Genomic DNA, 22,675 nt, shown 5'->3' with positions numbered 1-22,675 from the left:
ACATTCTATTCCTCTAGAGGGCCATGGTTTTCTTCTTTCACCAAGCCCAGAAGTGATCGATCTAGAAGGTCTCTTTTCTATTGGTCGAGCAGTTCTGGGAAGTTTTTAAACATCTTCATGCATGTGAGCACACACACACTCTTCCTTTTTTATTAACTGAATTTCAATTTCTGATAAGAGAATCTCTAACACGTGAGCTAAATAAATACAAGTTAGATAATGAGCAAATATGGAAGGATTAATCGTCTTATACAAGGAATGTCTATCCAGCGTCCAGATTTCTTAGTTCTGACATGACCTCAATAACTTTCGCCTGCTAGCAAATGACTCGGGTTCACTTAGCGCTGACCTGGAAAGGCAATCCAAAGGAAGTAGAAAGGGTTCTCCAAATTTTTGGCAATAGTGAGAGGTTTCTGACATGTACCATCGATATTAATTCCAAATCAACTGTGTAATGAATATGAGGCGTTTCTGGTAGTCCTGGATCAAGTTGCCTTTCTTGGGTGAAAAGGGCTCACTGTGGAAAAAGCTGAAGAAACCCTGGTCTAGTGTGTCCCATGACTAGCACTAGAACTAGTTATTTTGGGGCCATAGTGATACCACAGCATGTAGGTACAGCATGAATGCTGTACATTCGTCCTACCTGGGCTTGGTCTCCTGCAATGCCTATAATCCCCTGAACGTGGTAAGGACTGACCCAGGTGCGCAGAGCCAGGAGTAAGTTCTGAAACTGCAGTGTGTGGCTCCCAAACAGAACAAAACAAAACAGAAACAGCCATTTTACTTAAGAACCAATTTAATTTAGCAGAATCCACTTACTGCTAAAAGATTATTACTGCTTCTTGGCTGTTTTGGTAAAAAGTAGTACATAGTGTCCTCATTTAAAAAAATAGAGAAAATGATAAACAAACAGCAATGGTTTCAATTTCATTTTTTAAGCTTTATTTACTGATTGGTTTGGGGGCCACACCCACTCCTGGCTGCACTCAGAAATTGCTCCTGGCAGGCTGGGGGACCATATGAGATGCCAGGAATAGAACCAGGCCCCTCCCGGGTTGGCCGCATGCAAGACAAATGCCCTACCTCTGTGCTCTCTGGCCCCCACTGGTTTCAATTTAGATTTTAGATTCAGTATATTTTTTGTTGTTGTTGTTGTTGTGTTTTTGGGCTACACCGGCGATACTCAGGGGTTACTCCTGGCTATCTGCTCAGAAATAGCTGCTGGCAGGCACGGGGGACCATATGGGACACCAGGATTCGAACCAACCACCTTTGGTCCTGGATCGGCTGCTTGCAAGGCAAACGCCGCTGTGCTATCTCTCTGGGCCCTAGATTCAATATCTTAATCTTCAAAAATAACTTTTTCCCCGCTTTTTGGGCCACACCCAGTGGTGCTCAGGAATTACTCCTGGCAGGCTCGGGGAATCATATGGGATGCCAAGCATTGAACCCGGGTCTGTCCTGAGTTGGCAGTATACAAGGCAAACTCCCTACTGCTGTGCTATTGCTCCAGCGCCTCTTTAACATCTTGTTTTTATATTTTTTGTTATGCTAAAGATCTGATTCCAAACAAGAGCATATTTATTATTTGCTCTGTTCATCAATATAATCTTTGAAAATAACAAAATCTATAGTTATTAATTTGCCTTCAAAATGAAGTTTAATATTCCTTTGCATTATTTACCTCATTGGAATGTAGCCTACTAAAGGCATACAAAGGAAAAATGTTTTATATATAGGTTAGTTGGAATAATTCTTTGCTTGGGTGCTGAGATGTGACTCAGTGGTGGCGTGCAAGTAATGTAAGTGGGTCCAATATCTGCACAAAATCAAAAATTTTCCCCTATATGGCTATGTCAACTATTTAGTGTAGAGTTACATTTGTTTGTTTAAGTTCTTCAAATTTTATTAGTTCCTTTCCCCTTTCTAATTTTACTTTTTATATGTAGAGCAGTAATATGATTATACATCACAACTAAATATAATTAGGGATGTTAGAAAATACATGATTTGGGGCCAGAGTGATAGCACAGCAGTAGGGCGTTTGCTTTGTACCTGGCCAACCCTGGACAGATCCCAGTTCAATCCCCAGAGTCCCATATAGTCCCCTGAGTTGGCCAGGAGTGATTTCTGAGCAAAGAGCCAGGAGTACCCTGAGAAAAAACAACAACAAAGAAAATACATGATTCTCTACCTTTTCCAACATGTCATCTTTTCTTCTAGGTAATGTAATAAAGCCTTTTATTTTAAATGTTTATGTAACTATAAGCATAATTTACACATGCATACTACACTTTTCCATGTAAAAAGAACACTTCCAACTTTTCTCACTTAACAAAATATTCTAGAAAACATACTATAGCAATCAAGAGTATTCTCAATTCTTTCTACAGCTGCATGCTACTTCACTGTTTGCTGTATTTCCAACCATGCTATTATCGGTCGATATGCTGGGTTATCTGGGTTATTTTCAATCAATAGCTATTATAAAATACTACAACAGAAAATGCCAAAATACCTTGTACATTTGCTATTTTGTGTTTCTAAAGATCTTTGGATTAGATTTCTAGAAATAGAACTTTTGGGTCAAAAAGCCAAACATGTAAGACATGTGATTTTACATGTGATATTACCAGCTGGGGTCAAATTCCCTTTATAGGAGGTGTATACTTTACACTCCCATAGTAGAGTACTAGACTTCCTGGTTCAACTGTTAAAATAATCATTTTAGCCAACTAGTACCTCCATTTGATTTTATCTCATCATAAGTAAGGTTGAGCATCTTTTAAAGATCATTTACATTACTTCCATTGTTATCTTTGAGCCACATTGTTAGGCCATTTCCCCCATTGTTGTTTGCACACAATTTTAGGAATTGAATATTTTGTTTTTATTATAGAAAATGCTTATATATGGAGGGGGCCTCCCTAACTGTGCTGAGGATACCAGGGAGACCATGTAGAGAGAGGAGTTAAACTAAGAATATTGAGCATACCAGACACACAGTCTAGTCATTTGAGTTGCCTCACTGGCCTAGGCTAAAATATCTTCTCTGTAGAAATTTCTTTCCTCTAGTCTGACATTTATCTTATTTTTCACAGACCATAATTCTCATAACTACATTACACTATATCCACTATTCATTTCTTATGATTTTTATATTTCATCTTATTTAAAAAAATAAATAATGACAGAATGATCACTCTCATATGTGGGGCATAAAGAAATATAGTAGGGGCATGCTAAATGCCCAAAGGCAACAGAAACTGAGATCTGGTCTTCAATAGGGAAGGAAGGGGGATATGCTGGAGAGCGGGACCCTGTGACAAAAGTGGAGGGAATGCTGCTGGCATGTGCATGTATGAGACTCTCAGTTGACAGGATTGTAAACCACAGTGCCTAAAGCCGAACTTAAAAAAATGTGTAAGTCTAAGATGAACTGTTGTATTTCAGAGAGGCCCCCTCCATACCAGGCAGTAGCATAAATTTGCACTCTAAACCTGCAGGAGTTACAAGCCTTGGAATTCTGACATTTTAGTGGACTTAGGCTTCTTTTCCAGAGTCAGTAAGGATAAACTTCTTCAAGTTCTGCCAGTTGTCAAGGCTCCACTGAATGAGCCTTGAGCTGTATTTCTCTGACTAGCCCATCTTAAAGCAGAAGTTCTGTTTAACAAGGTCCTCGAGGCTCACCTCTTTCGTATAAATCTCCTACCTCCCATGACCTTGGGTCTCACCTCTTTTTTCAGCAGGCATTCAATCTCAATCATTGCTGGGGTCGGTTAACTCTCCAAAGCTGCTGCTCTCTTAGCTCACAGCTCTGCCTCTGATTCTGACACCAGGATTTCCTTTCTCTTCACGAGCTCAACTCATGCATCACAAATTTTTGAGAGGTGGTTAAAGTTTACCCAGCATCTAAAAGCTTGTCCAATATTCTTAGGTTTGAAACAAAAAGGTTTCAGTGTTATCTAGAATCTTTGTCAGAATTTAACAACTTGTTAAACTGTCTTTCTTGGACTAGATAGTGACTTTTGAGGGAGGGGCAGTCTTTTTAATTTTGAAATTCATCCAGTTCCTAGCAAAATTGCCTGCATAATGTTTATAGAATTATTAAATTATTGTTAAAGAAATCTCTTTCCCATGAGTGCAAAGTGATAACATGTAGTTCTCATCTTTTCTACCATTAAGGATTATTGAAAAATTACTTTCACAGCAATATTTCATATTCATATTTTCAAAGCTTTTTCAATAAACATTCCTTTACAAAAGAACATACTTAATTTGCATAAATTAAGGATACACCTAAAGATAGTACAACAAGCAAGGTACTTGCTTTGTACATAGCCAAACCGAATTTGATCCCAGGCCTCTCATGTGGTTGGTCTTCTATGAGCCCTATTAGACAAGATCCCTCAGGAGTAATCTCTGAGCACTACAGGGTTTACCCCTAAATATAAACAAATAAAAATATCTAACAAATTAGCATTTATCATGACTAAAAATGTTAGCATTATTGCCATTGTATTATTTCAGTGAAAAAGAAATGAAATATTTCACTACAAATAAAATATAATTATTGTTTTTTTTTTTTTTTTTTTTTTTTTTTTTGGTTTGGGCCACACCCGGCATTGCTCAGGGGTTACTCCTGGCTGTCTGCTCAGAAATAGCTCCTGGCAGGCATGGGGGACCATATGGGACACTGGGATTCGAACCAACCACCTTTGGTTCTGCATCGGCTGCTTGCAAGGCAAACGCCACTGTGCTATCTCTCCAGGCCCAAAATATAATTAAAAAGTTATATTAACTGTAGAAAGATGCCCCAGAATCCACAGACTCTGATTTATTTCTACATTTTGTCTTTGATTTCCTCATATAGAAATTAATTTATGTAAACAAAGAAAATTTTAAAAGAATTTTTTGTTTCTTTGGGGTCACATTCGGCAGGTAGGCCCCATGCATGGAGAATCCTACCCGTTGTACTACTGCGTTGGCTCCCAAAGAAAACTTTTGATTATTGATTTTCAAGTATTTTTGTAATCATAAATTAATAAAAAAAGAAATGCATGTAATTTTCATTTTTTATTCAATAGCCTTATCACTAATTATGATGTTAAGCTCATTAGAATAACTTCTTTCTTTTTTTTTTTGTTTTGTTTTTGTTTTTGTTTGTTTTTTTGGGTCACACCTGGCGGTGCTCAGGGATTACTCCTGGCTGTCTGCTCAGAAATAGCTCCTGGCAGGTACAGGGGACCCTATGGGACACCGGGATTCGAACCAACCACCTTTGGTCCTGGATCGGCTGCTTGCAAGGCAAACGCCGCTGTGCTATCTCTCCAGGCCCAGAATAACTTCTTTCAATATACTCTGTACAGTAAAAAATCTTCCTTTTTTCTACCAAATGCTACCAAAATCTACCTTTTCTGTTTTGGTAAAGGTACCAAAATAAAAAGTCCACGACTGCAACAACAACAAATGCACACAAAATGGTCTACGTCCATGTTAGAGTCTACTTTCTTTCATTTCATTATGATCATTCCTTAATTCAAGAATTGCCTGTGTAGTATTTGCTGAGGATATCTGCAAACGTATTTATAGTTTTCATTGAGCTGGCTATTCCTGCTCAGCTTCAGAAAGAATATACCAATACCATTAATGATTAACCTTGAATATCATGGGATCTAACATTTTCCTATATGCCATGCAGAATTCAACTGTGAATTCTGTAAGGATATGGTTTTTCTGGTCAAATAAATATTAACACAAAGATAAAGATGCCGTTTGCATTTTTAAGTTAAAAGGCTTAGTAAGAATTTATTAATAATAACTTTGGGGCCAGAGAGGGAGGTAGTACAGAGGTAAGGCACTTGTCTTACATGCAGTTGTTAGGTTACACTTTATTATACCTAAAACAAAGATCATCCCTGGCTCCCTTGTATGTTTGTTTACAACGTGGATTTATCCCAAAACAGAGACTATCTTACTTGTAAGCCTGGGTGGGACTGGCTCAGGATAGCCTGAACTATCTATCCTTACACTCTCCTTACTGCCCCACCCAGGGTGGTCTCTGGAATCAATAAAAACGGCAGTTCTGGCAGGCAGCAGTATGAATAGATATGAGATAGAAAACTGTCATACTACACGTGTTTTATCCTCAGCCTGGTCTGGATTATTTCATGTGCAACCCTGACTTGGACTTGTCCATGTGGGGTGATTTTACATGCAATCAATCTGAGTTCATCCCAAATGGCCCCCCATACATCATCATCACCAGGAGTGATTCCTGAGCGCAGAGCCAGCAGTGACCGACCCTATCATTGGTTGTCACACACACACACACACACACACACACACACACACACACACACACACACAAATATAAATTTTGATGTTTGCCATTGAAGCAAGCTTGGGGTGGGAGGGACAATGGAGGACAGAAGTAGATACTAGTGAAGGGATTAGTGTTGAACATTGTATGCCTGAAATTCAATCATGAATAACTCTGTAACCTTGTAATTCATAATGACTCAATTTAAAATGTCACAAAAGGTCATTAAAAATATTAACTTTGAAAGTTGTGTGTGTGTGTGTTTTCTTGATATACTATAGGTGGAAGACTCTAAGTTAGATCCACAAGATCCACAAAGCCATTCCTAAAGTTAGATCATGAGCTTAGGTTCCAGGAAAGAAGTTACCTTGTAAGTCAACTTGCCTGTACTGATCCACACCCCACACCCAGGGTCAACTTGCCTATACTATTCCATCTGAAATGAGACTTTGCAAGAAAAGTGTGACTGAAATTTGATTTCAGATCATTTCCTAGCACATTATTTGCTTATCGTTGCAATAAATCTAAAGCCATTCCCCCATTCCAGTTTTAGAGTCATAGGATCATTTCTGCCAGTTGTAACTGATCTTCAGAAACAGAAGCCCTGGGGCTGGGGAGATGGTTCTAAGGATTGGAGCACATGCTTTGCATGTGGGAGTCGTGGCATCAAGCCCTGGCACTACAAAATCCCCAAGCACTGCTGGGTGAGGCCCAAAAAAGGAAAAAAGAAAAAGAAACAGAAACAGAAGCCCTACATTTTGCAAAGCAACCAGAAAGTTTAAAGGGGAAGCTTGGCTGAATCCAAGGAACTCAACATCATATTTAAGAAAAGGAAACAGAGGCACATATTTTCTGTTTTACCAAAAATTAGTCAAGAGCATTTATATCAAGTTCTTTTGTTGATCATTGAAACCAGAGGTTCTCAAACTTAATTGGCCTATCACCCCTTCTTCAGGAAAAGTTATTGATCCTTCCCTGGAAATTTTTCCTTAAGGGAATAAACAGAAATACCCCTAATCAGGACCGGAGAGATAGCACAGCAGTAAGGCGTTTGCCTCACATGCAGAAGGATGGTGTTCGAATCCTGACATCCCATATGTTCCCCCGAGCCTGCTGGTGGTGATTTCTGAGCCTAGAGCCAAGAGTAACCCCTGAGTGATGCCAGATGCGACCCAAAATCCCTCCCCCCCAAAAAAAGAAATACCCCTAACCCTGGTTGAGATTCCCGAGAGGCGTGTAGCAATGCCTGGAAACTATGTAGGTGGTTGAAAAGACCTGGAAACTATGTAGGTGGCTGAGTACCCAGTTAAAGTTTGCATACAGAAAATGTCAATGATGATACTTTTTTTCATACATAATGAAAAGGTAGAACTTTAAAAAGAAAATTTATTTTATGTTATTTAATGCTTCTTAAAATTCTTTTACTATAGTTCTAGGAATAGTTAAGCAGGCAATGTTTCAAGAATTCTAAGTGCTTTATTATTTATTTTCATTTATTAATTTTTGTCCACATCTGGCAAGCTAAGGGTTTGCTTACTCCTGCCTGAGTGTAGACACAAGTATGACTCCTGTAGGGAAATGAGATGCCTGGGTCAACTTGCCTGCTGTGTTACTTTTCTGGCCTCAGAACTCTCTCTCTCTCTCTCTCTCTCTCTCTCTCTCTCTCTCTCTCTCTCTCTCTCTCTCTCTCTCTCTCAACTACCTACCTACATCTACTTACATCTATCTACCTATCTACCTATCTATCTACCTATCTACCTACCTACCTACCTATCTATCTATCTATCTATCTATCTATCTATCTATCTATCTATCTATCTATCTATCTATCTATCTATCTATCTATCTATCTACCTACCTACCTACCTACCTACCTACCTACCTACCTACCTACCTACCTACCTACCTATCTATCTATCTATCTATCTATCTATCTATCTATCTATCTATCTATCTATCTATCTATCTATCTATCATCCATCCATCCATCCATCTGCTTTGGTGTTGGGACCACACTCCAGGCTTACTCCTGGCTCTGTGCTCAGAGAACACTCCTACTGGGGCTTGGGGAATCATATAGGCAGCTGACAATCGAACCCAGCTTGGCTGCATTGCAAGCAAGCTACTATCTCACCAGCCCCAATTCTAAGTACTCTAAACACACATAGGGAAAATGCATTTTAGATGACAAGACTAAAAATACTTAAAATGAGAAGTTCTAAGATATTTTTGTTGTTACAATATCATGTTTGGTGTGTAGGTAAAGAAAAGTGTAGAATTAATTCCAAACATGTTAACTCTAAATTGGACACTTACGTGCAGGAATACTGAAGTATCTTCAAATTTCACTTATTGATTTACTTATTGAGAGGCTAGGGGTTGAATCCAAGACGCATCGTTTTAAAGGCAATTGCTCTACCACTGAGTCATATGAAACTATTCAGATTCTTGTTGGAAACTATTCAGACTGAGAGCAACAGTAAGCAAAATAAGGACAAAACTCTGCAATTAAATCCTTTTCTGTCTGGTGAGGATTCATTATAGAAGGATTTTCCCATGCATCTGTGCTTGTACGAAGTTTAACATGTGGCTAAGAGATTAAAACTGACATACAAGGATCAATGCATTCTTGGTTTGGTCTATATTCGCCAAAGTTACTATTTTAGTTTCTGTAGTAATATGACACCGGGTGAATCTATAGTGGGGTTCAACAAAAGCTCAGGTGGACCCTAACTGCCTTTTGGTGATAAACTATCCCTCCCATTCTGACGGTGAACAGACAAAACCTCTCGACTTCCTTTCCTATTCAGATAAGTGCTCTTCACTTTCTTTCCTATTTTTAGGTTAAGAACTACTTGTCACACAAGTAATTCCTTACATTCATCAATTCAGTAATTTATCAATTTATTTTTACTTTCATCAGTTTGAAAAAAATCATTGTTTGATTAACTATTATTATTATTATTATTATTTTGTTTTTTCGGGCCACACCCGTCTGATGCTCAGGGGTTACTCCTGGCTAAGCGCCATCTCTCTGACTCCAACAATGACTGATTTTGGCAGGGGTTCCAAGCAATACTCTGGGGCCCAGAGAAACTTTCAGCAATATAGAGCCCGGTGTAGAGGGCTCAAAGCTAGAAACTGGGGATGAAGTGACATTCAGTTCTAACAGTGCTCAGGGCTACCAAGGGCACCCATCCCCAGCAATGCTCTATGGAGTCCTATGGCTACAGAGGATAGCGTTTAGAAGCTCATGCAAATGCTGGCAGTCAAACTCAGGGTGATTCGCCTAGACCCATCTCTCTGGATAACTGATTTTTAGTTTAGTTTTGTTTTGGTTTGGTTTTTGGGTCACACCCAGAAGTGCTCAGGGGTTACTCCTGGCTCTATGCTTAGAAATCGCTCCTGGAAGCCTGAGGGGATTATATAGGATGCCGGGATTCAAACCACCGACCTTCTGCATGCAAGGCAAATGCCTTACTTCCATGCTATCTCTCTGGCCCCCACGGATAACTGATTTTTAAAATGTATTAACTTATGTCCCTGGGAATTATAATGTCTTAGAAGCAGAAAGAAATTAATCAGAGTCAGCTCTAATGATATCAGAAGAGTGACTTTCTCTGGTTCTGTTTTTTGTTTTTGGGTCACACCCAGCAGCCCTCAGGGGTTCCTCCTGGCTCTATGCTCAGAAATCGCTCCTGGCAGGCTAGGGGGACCATATGGGATGCTGGAATTTCAACCAACGTCCTTCTGCATGTAAGGAAAACGCCCTGCCACCACGCTATCTCTCCGGCCCCTAGTTTTTTTATTTTGGTTACACCCAAAAGCACTCCGGGCTTGCACTTCTGGGAGGCTTCGGGGACCAAATGGGAAGCCAGGGACCAACTCAGGTTGGCCATGTGCAAGGCAAACACCGTTGTCCCTGCTGTGCTATAGCTCTGGTCCCTCTGGTCAGGTTTTTAATAAGTTTTATCAATCATAATACTCTTACTATGATCTGAAGAAAATAATTTACTAAAAAATTTAAAATTTAGTTATTTGGAGGTATAGCCATATATATGCATATATATTTAAAATTAAAGTTTTACTATTATTTTGGGGGCGGAAGATGGAGGCCTCCTACACAGTACTCTGGGGATCCAAGTGTGACTTCTTGTGCTTATTGGCCAATAAGTCCAATCAGGTTCAACAGGAGGGCTTAGGGATATGTTGCTTAGGTCCTGTGGGGCTGAGGATAAACTGCGTCACTCTAGTGACATGGGAGGTAGTGGTCAAGGGGATTTTATTGGTGTGTCAAAGTACTACTTTTTATTTAAATATATTGAAACAAATTCATGACATAAATTTGAAACTTAAAGAGATCAGGTAAATTGACTCAATGAGATCAAAAAAGATATTATATATTTTTTGCAAATGTGCTAAATACAGAAAAATGGAAAATTTTATATTTAAAATAAATAGCATTCAGAAAAAATGGCCTGAAGTAAACTGATGTGAAATTATTTAGCACATTTAAAGTCATTATTTTACCTCCAGAATATCAGCAATGCATTTATTATGCCTCCCACCCTTCTTGTTTCCAGGAACACATCTTTCATTTATAATATAAAAACCTCAAAATGGTCATGGAATATATTTCACAGTTACTTGTGATATACTAAGCTACAAATGCTTAAAGTATTAAGTGTGTAAAGCCTGAGAAAATGACTTTAAAAGCCCCCAATATCCAATAAAATGAGTGCCGAAATGAGTTTACAATAGGTTGAATAAAGAGTAGAGGCTTATTCAGAGGATGAAGAGAATGACATGTGTTAATATTTTAGTGTAAGTGTAAAAATAAAAACGGTCAAAGGTAAATGAAACTTCCCTATAGTCTCTCTTGAGAAACCTATTTCATTTTTAATCATTTACTTCATTTAGTCAACTCATACTCACTTCTGGGTTGTTGTCGTTGTTGTTTTTGATAATTCTAAAAACATCACTGATAGCTCTCACCTTTATCTGAAGCACTGTATTTCTCTAATTGCCTTCCTGAATCTACATGTTAGACTCTATACCGCAGAGAGCGCAGATTCTACTTCATTTCAAAGGAACATATCAACTTTTCCATATAGGATTGTTTTTCTAGATCAGGAATCACAAAAGAGGGACCACTTCCACTAACCCAAATCAGATACTTGACTTTAGAGCCAAGCATACAAGAAGTAACACTATCTTTTGGTTTTCTTTAGTGACTAAAGAGGCTGCCTATGAAAACAAGAGACAACAAAAACTGCAGTGCTCTCCACTACTGAGAAATTCATCTTTATTGTGTTATGCCACTAAGATCAGGTTGTAGTTGGACCAGGGACTAAAGAAAGCAGGCTTAGGGACTTAATGTGCTTTTGTTTGCTTGTTTTGTTTGGTACCAGGGACCCCTGAGTACCTGAGTTGGGCCGGCCAGACACAACCAAGGCACAAGCTATTTTTTTGGTGTGTGGGGGTCATACCCAGCAGTGCTCAGGGGTTACTACTTGTTCTGAACTCAGAAATCATTCCTGGCAGGTTTGGGGACCACACAGGATGCCAGGGATCAAACCCGGGACAGATGCATGCAATGTAAACAAATGCCCTACCGAGTGTGTTATTGATGCAGCCCCTACACACTCGTAACAGAACTTAAACTTTACACTATTTCTCAAAACAGGACTAACTATATGTCAGAGGATTGCTGTGAGGATTAAAGGAGTGAATTTAATGTAAAGCATTAAAAAGAAAGCTTGATTCAATAAATATTAGTTTCTATTATCTGTGAGATGGTTAAGTCATGAATGTTTTTTCATGAAAGCCATGCAGTAGGTCAGATGATTTAATTTGGCTACAGCTTTTAAAAAGAGTACTCTTTAACAGGTGATGTGGCAGTTTGTCTCATATTACTCCTATTGCCCTATAGTGCAAATAATATTTAATTTCATATTTACTTATAAGAAGGATTCACATGTGGGTTGCCCGGAATAATATGAAAATATTGCTGTTATTTTTGGTGAAGAAAAATCAATTTCGTATAGTTTATTTCAAACTAAATAAAATGTGAATTTTGTTTAAAAAATGATCCACATTAATTCAAAAAGGACAGAAAGAAGTAGTAGGAATAGATTTTGTGGGAAATACAGGTCTGAGTGATTACCATAAAGGTAAGTTTAGTGGCAAGAAGGAAAATCACCCTTCAAACCAATTTTTCTGGTTTTATGCTTAATGAGATGCTGAGATAAAGGCCAATAAGTGAAGGAAGCAATATTATAAATCATGCTACCTGACAAGACACAGACGAGGCAGGAATAGGAAGGGCACAAGCATCAGCATAGGAAGTCTACACTGATTTATTTGCACTGAGTCAATTCAATAGAGATGGGGGAAACCTAAAGATTTATAAAGTCCCAATGGTATCATAAAAGGCAACAATCTGACAATAGGACAAGTTAGATTTGATGCTAGAAAAAGAAAGGGAAAGAATCATCAAATTTTTGTGAAGAATTTTCATACATCTGGAATTGATGATAAAAAGATGGAATAGATGGATGAAGAGAGACTTGGGAGGAGTCCAGATTCCCCACGTCTTCCAACCTCTGGACGTTACTTAATTTCATGAAAGCAAAATTCATCAAAAAGATGGTCTACCTCTCTGTCAAATACAAACAAGTTGTAAGGGGGTATGAGAAAGTGCATTAATTTGTCTCTCTGTATATGTGTGTGCATACACAAACATGTAAGAAAACAAAACAAAATTATCTGCCTACACTGGGTTATAAAAAGACTGATATGTCAGGTGGACAAAAGGTACAAATTTCCAGTTGTAAAATACAGTCCTGAGCATGTAATGTACCAAATAATAATGAGAATTGATGATTCCATTTATCTCAAGTTTACTAAGAGATCAATGGGGTGGAACAATAAATAGTGTAGCAGGGAGTTTGCCTTGCACATGGCCAACTCAGGTTCAATCTCCTACATTTCAAATGTCCCCTGAGCCTGCCAGAAATAATTCCTAGTGCAGATTTAAGAGTAATTTCCAAGGACTATCAGGTGTGGTCCAAAAATGAGTGAGTGAGTGAGTGAGTGAGTGAGTGAGGGAGGGAGGGAGGGAGGGAGGGAGGGAGGAAAAAGAGAGAGAGAACGGATCTTAATTTCTCATCACAAGAAAAATATTCAAACTATGGTGATGTTAACTAGGTTTATTGTAGAAATTATTTAAAATATATACACATATCAATGGGGATGGAGAGATAGCACAGTGGTAAAGCTCTTGCCTTGCACGCGGCCAACACAAGATGAATCTCGGTTTGAATTCTGCATACTATATGGTCCCCCCAGCCTGCCAGGAGCGACTTCTGAGTGCAGAGACAGGAGTAACTCCTAAATGCTACTGTGTATGACCCCCCCAAAAAACAAAATAAATAAATATATAAAATATACACATCTCAAGTCATTATGGTGTACACTTAAAACTCCAATTTGTCAATTATACCTACATTTTAAAATTAAAATCTGGGGGTTCAGGGCTGTAGTTCAGTGAAGGAGCACCTACTCTGTCATCTGGAGGCCACCAAGGTTTTTCTACTTGTTTACTGGGCCATACCAGGTGATGCTCAGGAGTTACTCCTGGCAGGCATGGGAGACCATATGGGATGCTCCATATGGGACCATATGGTAATTACTCCTGGTTGTGCTTAGGGTGTAATATGGAATGCCAAAGATGTATGTAAGGCAAGCACATCACTCCAGCTCCTGAAGCCTCAAGTTTGATACACAACCTCACATTGCTAAGTGAGGGTCCAGAGATACTGCCAAAGCAAGCATTCACGTTTGAGTGTGCTACAATTGCTGTACAACCTCAAGTACTACAGCAACAAACAATAACAAAAGGAAGGAGAGTGAGGAAACAGATAAAATCTGAATTTTCTTTCTTTCTTTTTAAACTTTATTTATTTACTTATTGATTGATTGGTTTCTGGGGCATACCCGGTGGTGCTCAGGGGTTACTCCTGCCTGCACTCAGAAATCACCTGGCAGGCTGGGGGACCTGGCATCAAACCTGGTCCCTCCCAGTTCGACCTCATGCAAGGCAAACACCTCACTGCTGCACTATTTCTCAGGCCCAGAATCTAAATTTTCTAGGGTCAAAAATGACTATTTGAATATAATGGAGCTCACACCTGGCATGGGCACAAGAAACTAGATTTCAAAGCTGCTGTTTAGACAAAGTATGTGACCCCCTTATTCATCAGTTTTGTTTCTCTTATTCTCTTACATACTTCATTTACTTCTTCCACTTATGATGTTTGGTCATAGAGCCCTAGGGTTAGGCCAGAAATTCCCAAAAGTGTCTCCTCTACTATCACCTTTTCAGAAAAACAATTCCATACCTCCCTGGACAGCTACCTTCTATAAGGCACAAACAGAAAACAACAACAACACCAAACAACTCCCAGTTAGCACTTAACTTCCTTGGATAGATCACTTGAGCCCTTTTGGAGAAGAGGCAGTGCTCCCCACCTTTGGTAACCTGGGTTAGGTACTATCAGGTATCTGAGTAATACTCTGTAAGCAGTGAAGCGCTGGGTATTCGTTGATGCTGTTATTATAGCTCAAGATGATAACTTAAGTTATCAGCAGTTGGAGCTCAGTTCTCTTGACACGTTGTTAGTGCTATTTCTTCTGGACTACTTCATACAAATATAAAACAGAATAGCACAGTTACAGAATGGAATCATGTGAAGAAACAGTGAAACCTAATGGGAATAATTTAGTTTAGGATAAGAAATTAACAACTGTAGCACAGTGCATGAGTAGCTGTTTTTATTTCTTCCTCCCCTCTAATGTTTCAACTTATACCCAAAGAATTAGTATGCGAATGAAAAAAAGCGGAGAATGTTTTTGCTAATGGTAAAAAAAAAGGACTTCATGGCTAGGAAATTCCAAACTACAAAGATGAATCTTGAGATTAAAGTAGAGATTAAATCGAGGAAGTAGAAGGCAATTCCACAATTCCAGGGGTGAGGACAGTGAATGGAAAATGTTTTGCCTCAAATTCTTTTCAAATAAATCTGGATGCTATCAGTAGAAAAAACCTTGTAGACCTTGATGTTTGTAATAGTTGGTAGAATATATTTATATGTGTATATATGTAAACCCTTAATATATAGAAATTTAAAATTGAAGGGAGATAGGATAATATAAAAGACTAACATTTTCCTCAGGACTATGGAAATTAATGAAATATTACATTGCAATATTCTATCAACTTTGCACATTGCATTTTATAACTAGATAAAAGCTTTTTTTTTTTTTAACTTTCCTTGGTCAAAAAACAAGTCACTAGCAGGAGATTCTGCTATTCAAGTCAGCTGAGAGATTGACACTAATGTGGACAGCACTTTGGGGACAAAGTAGGCAATGTCAAGTACAACAAAAAAGGGCCTCCACCAATGCGTGAAATAAATGTATTACCTAGAAATGTTCATCATGCAAAAGGCAGCTGGCCTTATACATATGCGAACAAAGGTACCTAAATGTTCTCTAAGACTGGCCTCATTACCAAAAATTGAAACTGCTTAGGGAGAAGGAAAAATGCTAACTCCATATTACTTTCCATAGTTTCTGTATGAAAAGTGACTTTCCTAAATCTACCCCAATTTTTGCTATTTAATTTCCCCTCTCTCCACAAACATCTCAGAACTTCTTTGTAGTTTCACACTCGTTGTTCCCTTTTCAGACAGAAAAGTTTTACTATTCTCTCTTCAGTTTTAGAAGTTTCTTTTAAACAAGTGTTGATACAATAATGAGTTTTGCCACTTGTTCCAGAGCTAGGGAGAGGGCCCAAAGTGAAGGACAAAGAAAAGCTAAGGAAGACACGTTATAAAGAGAGCTGGATTTGGGGCTCTGGAGAAGCTTTACACATGGGAAGCCCATTTTCGATCCCTGGCATGGTATGAAGCCCCAAGCACTGCTGGGGAGCAATGCATGCACCTAAAACTAAAGCCAAAACCAAAAAAATGAGCTTATTAAGGAGGTGGCTGAAAGACAGCCCTCTCACCAGACAAAGCCTCAGTGCATGCCTCTTCTAGTCTGGAAGACTGGGCAGGGGTAGGAGTGGAGAAAAACATCATGTCATAAGGGATAGGAATGAGAGTGCTTCCTTTGCTTAAGCACAGTGGGCAGTAGCACAAGAAAAGGGGACTGGCGCCACATTCTTTTGTTCCTTTGCTTTCTGCAAAGACTTTTTTGAGAGTTAAATAGAAATACAAAATCATAGAGTATGTATCTAGTATGTATTGGTAATGCCTGGATTTTTTTGTCCATTTGTTTTTGAGTTTGATCCAGGTTTGTAGTGTATTTGTGCTTATACATATTTATTATTGAGCTTTTACGAAGTGGTTTGTAGAAAGCGCAGTCAGAACAAGCAACATTCTTGGGCCCAATGTGAGGAGCAGAACACATTAAGTTGTGATACAGTGCTGGTCTTTGCTGAAGACACAGAATAACTAACTCACGTATCATGTTATTTATTTTTTTTTAGAATCAGGCTCATATGACTCCTTCTTGTACCTAGAAGCCAGAGGCAAATAATAACAATGCCTTTGTCTTAGATGCTTTGTAGGCAGCAGGAGAGGGCAGTGGTCTCATCTCAGCATCAGCTGCTCTTGAATAACAAAACATTTTTCAGAGGAGACAAATGAGCATTGGACAATCTTGAAATAGCAGTTTGGGTTGTTTTCTTTTTAAATTCTAATTCTGACCAAATTTTAAAAACTAACAACTGTCTGGAATTACCATTTAAGATGGTAAGAATAAGAACAGATTCAGGTTTTTTTGGGGGGGACACACCTGGCAGCGGCAATCAGGGGTTACTCCTGGTTCTGTGCTCAGAGATCACCCCTAGCAGGCTCAGGGGACCATATTGGATGCCAGGAATCAAACCCAGGTCTGTCCAGGGTCTACCACATGCAAGGCAAATGCCCTACAGCTGTGCTATGGTTCCAGCCCCAGAGATTCAATTTTGATTTTGGTACTATCACTTATTCTTCATGGACATTTAGTCAAGAAATTTAATCTTTTGGGGTTGTGGATGCTTAAGCTACATAATGAAGACAAATAAGCCAGAGTCACAGGAAGAATTAGTTATCATTTGGGGCTGGAGGAATAGGACACTAAGTAAGGTGCTTGCCGTGCACGAGGCCAACCAACCCAGGTACGATCTCGACATTCCATGTGGTCTCCTGAGCACTGCCAGGAGTAAGTCGAGCAAAGAGACAGGAGTAGCCCTGAGCATGGCTGGATTTGGTTCAAAAATGAAAGAGAAATTCTATATTATGGTGGTATCATTTAAATTACCAGGAAGGGAAAGATTAAAAAATACTACTCACTTAATATCCTAACTACTCTAAGAAGATTGTTCTTTCTCAGAGGAGCAAATATAACATGCTAGCTATATCCTTCTGAACATGATTGTCATCCTGAAAATTAAATAAAGTTACTACAGATGACTGAGGATGAGAGCAATAGTTGCTTAAACAGCCCCTGCCCCTTTGTCAACTTTCTCCTGAAGTATTCCCTATGGCATAGGCCTAATTTCACAATAGGGATCTTCTGAAAAAAGAACAGAAATGGGGATCTAAAGGTTTCAAGTCTGTGCTCTTATTTAATTTTACACCGATCCTGTGATGGGGGTAACGTTATCCGAATGTTACAAAGTAGGAACATGAATCTCAGAGAAGTAATCCAATCAGTAAAATCGAGAGTAAAGTTACAACAGGGGTCTTTATTAGCTTTCTCCCAGGCTTTTCCTGTGAAAGCATTTGCTTCCATTTATACAGTATTTAAAATAGAGCAGATGCTCAATGAATCAAAAATCAATGGACAAATAAATCTTGTGAGGTGGAGATCAGTGGGGCTGTGGAAGGCCGAGGCCGGCGATAGCCTGCATGAATGGTCTTGCCAAATGTTTAGCAAAGTACAAGACTGGGAGCTTCTTCAAGACAAGTCCTATGTTTTTAAATCCTTCAGGCCTACATGTTAGAATATGAAAAAATACTGTCAGACATCGAATCCTCATGCAACATTACAACATGTAGTCAGAGAGGAGACTGTTTATGAGACAAACCGAATCCATTTAGGTTTCTAGCCTTTATTTCGTGAGTGTTATGGCTGACTTTAAAAAAATATCCAGCCTGTTTTGCAAAAGCCCACCGTGTGCGGGGCCCAGGTGTCCAGGGCGCACAGGAACAGAGCCAGACTTCACGCTCACAGCATATACAACGTGGAGGCTGTAAAATTCTTGAGGTGAAAAGAAGAAAATAAATGCTGAGAGAAAGGCCATTTTGTGACAGCCACTGCAGCTCAACAGATTGTATTAATGCTTTCCAGGGTTTTAGCTGAGTTTACACGAAGTCTATCGTGGGGGCTTGACACAGCAGGGGCTTCTTCATGACTTATAATCTGAACACACTGGTTGGCACCCACTACAGCACATCTGGAATTGGTTAGACAACTTCAGGTTTTTTTTTTTAAAGCTCATTGGCCTTGGCCCTTTCGTCTGATGCAACCTCTTCAAGCACAGCTTTGCCATAAATGAGTCAAGGAGATACTTACCCTGGGTGGTAAGTAAATTGGGACCATCTTAAGAGGATGACCCTCAAATCTGTAAATCCCTTGTTGCTTCATCTCCATCTGACGATAGGGATCACACACAAATGTCAAGACCCTATGGATGCAGTGGCAGCTCGATTTACTGGAAAGCTTGGTCAATGCTGACTGCTTCCTTGTTAGGGAATGGTCTTTAGTTTGAGGTACATTCCAGTAATTCAAGGACTAGCAGCTTTAAATTAAAACAACATTGATGCCAGATGCTCTTTCCAAACGGCTTCTTTCTTATGCAAAAGTTAGTGTACACACTTAGAGAAAGTAAAAATGAAGATGTCTTTGGCAAGACTCCTTTTTTGCCATAGCATCCCAGATACATTGAGAGGGCAGGAATATGAAACTTCCCATGGATCAGAAAATTATTGTTACGATGGACTCCCAAGAAATGCACAATCCTTCTGTTCAGTATATTGCATCACTACAGAATATTCAGGGCATTATAGTTAGATGTAAAGAAATTGGTGTATGGGTCTAAAGAAGTGTGTGTGTGTGTGTGTGTGTGTGTGTGTGTGTGTGTGTAGGTGTGTGGATCTAAGAACAGTTCAGCAGGTAGGGTGTTCACTACAGAATATTCAGGGCATTATAGTGAGATGTAAAAAAATTGTGTGTGTGTGTGTGTGTGTGTGTGTGTGTGTATCTAAGAACAGTTCAGCAGGTAGGGTGTTCACTACAGAATATTCAGGGCATTATAGTGAGATGTAAAAAAATTGTGTGTGTGTGTGTGTGTGTGTGTGTAGGTGTGTGGATCTAAGAACAGTTCAGCAGGTAGGGTGTTCACTACAGAATATTCAGGGCATTATAGTGAGATGTAAAAAAATTGTGTGTGTGTGTGTGTGTGTGTGTGTGTGTGTGTGTAGGAAGAGTACAGTGGGTAGGACATTTGCTTTGCATGTGGCCTCACCAGGTTCCATCCTCGTCATCCCCGATGGCCCCCCCAAAGTATTGCCAAAAATAATTCCTAAGTGCAAAGCCAAGTCTAAACCATCAGCAAAACCAGAACAACAAAAGATACTGGGCAGTTAGTTTTGAGACACTCCTTTTAAGGCTATAACTTGATGGATTAACTAATATCCTTAGATTTCAGCTCTCACCTAATAAAAACATATGGTTCTCAGAGTCAAGTAATCAAAAGTCAGTGTAAATGAGATGCAATATTTTGCCCTGCTAGATATTTATTATATTTGGTGTCTTAATATGGAGGAATAGAAAAATTAGCTAAATAAAAAAAAAAAGAAAACTTAGCTAAATAATGCTTATATAATCAGGCTCAACAGAAAAAGGAGAATTGGTATTGCTAACTATATACATTTCAAAATAGTAAATGACTTTGCTCAACAAATCTAATATTTCACATTACCAGCTTCCTCCCCCCACTTTACTGATGTGTAACTGTCTTCACACTTTGTTGAGGTATAACAGCATATATTTAACATGAATCATGTATGTTTATTAAATCACTAGTCCTTGATCTCTAAAGAGGGGCATTGGTGGTGGGAATGTTGCACTGGTGAAGAGAGGTATTCTGTTTGTGACTGAAACCCAACTACAACCATGCTTGTTATCATGGTGCTTCAAGATTGTATATACAAATAAATTACTTAATTAATAAAAAGAGTTTGGGGGGGACAAAAAAATTAAAAAAAAAAAGAAAAATATGTACATGTGAGGCTAGAGACATAGTATAGCTTGCTTTGCATGTGGTCAACTTATTCAGACCCCCAGCATCCCATATAATGCCTTGAGCCCCATCAAGAACGATCCCTACGTGCAGAGCCAAGAGATAACCCTAAGCACTACTGGTTGTGGCCCCAAAAGAATAAAAACAAAATACAATCCCATCCCAAACCACCAAACATATATATGTGTATATATATATGTTCATGTTTTAAACCTATAGTGGTTTGGTATTGTGTCACGGATGTGCACTGTACAGACCATTTTCTGACATCATTGTCCAAACAGTCCCACTACATATACATAGTATTTACTCTTCACACATGTACACACATATCATTGCATTAAGTGTTAAAAGTTATCTACAGAGAATTTAAAACATATGTGCATAGGTTACATGCAAATACGACATCTTTTCATATAAAGGGACTTCAATATCTGAGCAGCCTGGTATCTGTGGGGATCTCACAACACTATTTCGAAAATATCGAGGGGCTGCTATATATATATATATATATATATATATATATACACACTGTGAAATGAATATCAGAGTCAAAGTAGGAAGCATTTCTGCCACCTCACATCATTACCTTTTCTGTGGTAAGAACCCTTAAAGCTCTTAAAGTCTATTTTCTGAGCAAATCTTAAACACACAATATAGCAAGCACTATGCATTAGTGACATAATTTAGATCTCTACAAGTCAGTGTTTCTCAACCTTTGTTCTGATCACGATTCCCTTCTGACCTTTTCTTTTTCTTTCCTGTGGCTCTTCAATTTATGCTACTTCTACCTGTGACCTTTTTGAAACAGTCTGGGGGCCCACAATGGGGCAGGCCCTCAGCTGAGAAATAGGTTATAATTTCGTCATTTTGCTGAACATTCTGTACCCTCTGACCAAGATGTTCCCATTTCTTTGACCCCACCTCCTGGCAAGCATCACTGTACTCATATCATCAACTCTGATAAGCCAAATTCCATTTTCAACTACTGGACATATGTCTTTAATAACAGCATATTTTTCCTACTATATTTACAGGCATCTAAATATCGAATGATGTTCTCTTTTGTGAAAAATTCTTTTGGTGGTGATCTATCTTGTAGTAAATGGTTATCTTTCGGTCTTTTCTCAGTTATCAAGGTATGTAAACATAAAGTCCATTTTGAAGGAGATTAAATACTGCCTTACAAACAAAATACCTTTGCTGTGTAAATAAGTTCTTATTGTTGTGTACACTAAATATTATTCCCCAAATGCTATCAGTTGGTGACTGGTTTCCCAAAGTACAAAGAAGCAACTGCTTCATTTGAAAAACTCTTTCCCAATCTGGTCACCTCAGGCAGAAGAGCCAATGTAAGCTGCCAAAATGTACAAACAATGTGCCTGAGAATGCAAGCCAAAAAACTGATGGGAGTGCTGGATGTGGCGTGGTGGTAAAAGGATGTGTGCCTCAGCGCCCTGCATGTGTGACGCCTCGGGCTTGACCTGGCAGCACCGAAAGAATGTGGAGAGAGGTTAGGGCACGCAGTGAAAGCTGGCCCCACTGATCTTCCTCTCCTTGTATTTAATTATACCTGTTGCTTAAGCTGCTGGACCAGTCGATCCTTCTCCCGCTTGAGTGCAGCTACCTCTTCTTGGGTCTTTTTCTTTGAGGAAGACAGTTCCAGGAGAGCGATGTTAGCATCCTTTTCACTAATGGCAGCCAAAAGAGCTTCTTGCCTGCAACAGGAAGAAAATGTCAAGACTTTCATTTAAGACTTACAAAATAACTTCTGCAGTAACTATTATTTCTAATAATTTTCTGCTCTTTGGGGGGACCTTTCTAGTGATGGAGTGGGGGAAGGGAACACTTTGATATTTTAGCAAAACTTGTGCTCCAGTCCTCTGAGCTAGCTCCCCACTTCCTGTTCTACCCCATTTTTGGGTGACGAAACTGAGATCTAAAAGATACAGCTGTCCACATTCATATCAGAAATAAGTGATGCAACCAGGAATCCT

At 39.0% G+C, this 22,675-nt stretch overlaps 1 protein-coding gene across 4 annotated transcripts in view; it reads right to left on the bottom strand.

The window, feature by feature from the left end:
• ERC1 (ELKS/RAB6-interacting/CAST family member 1) overlaps nt 1-22,675 on the bottom strand; it is a 434,994-nt gene that overhangs the window by 100,543 nt on the left and 311,776 nt on the right. For all 4 annotated transcript variants that reach the window (XR_007500261.1, XR_007500262.1, XM_049783202.1 and 1 more), the window contains one exon: nt 22,252-22,396. Coding sequence is in view for 2 of the 4 variants with exons in the window: in XM_049783202.1 (XP_049639159.1) it covers nt 22,252-22,396 (145 nt within the window). In the remaining 2 variants the exon portion in view is untranslated. The remainder of the gene's footprint in view (nt 1-22,251; nt 22,397-22,675) is intronic.

The sequence above is a fragment of the Suncus etruscus genome, chromosome 11 (genome assembly GCF_024139225.1).
Source record: "Suncus etruscus isolate mSunEtr1 chromosome 11, mSunEtr1.pri.cur, whole genome shotgun sequence".
NCBI lineage: Eukaryota > Metazoa > Chordata > Mammalia > Eulipotyphla > Soricidae > Suncus > Suncus etruscus.
Note: the sequence above shows the minus strand (reverse complement) of the source record. Positions and strands in the feature narration are given on the sequence as shown.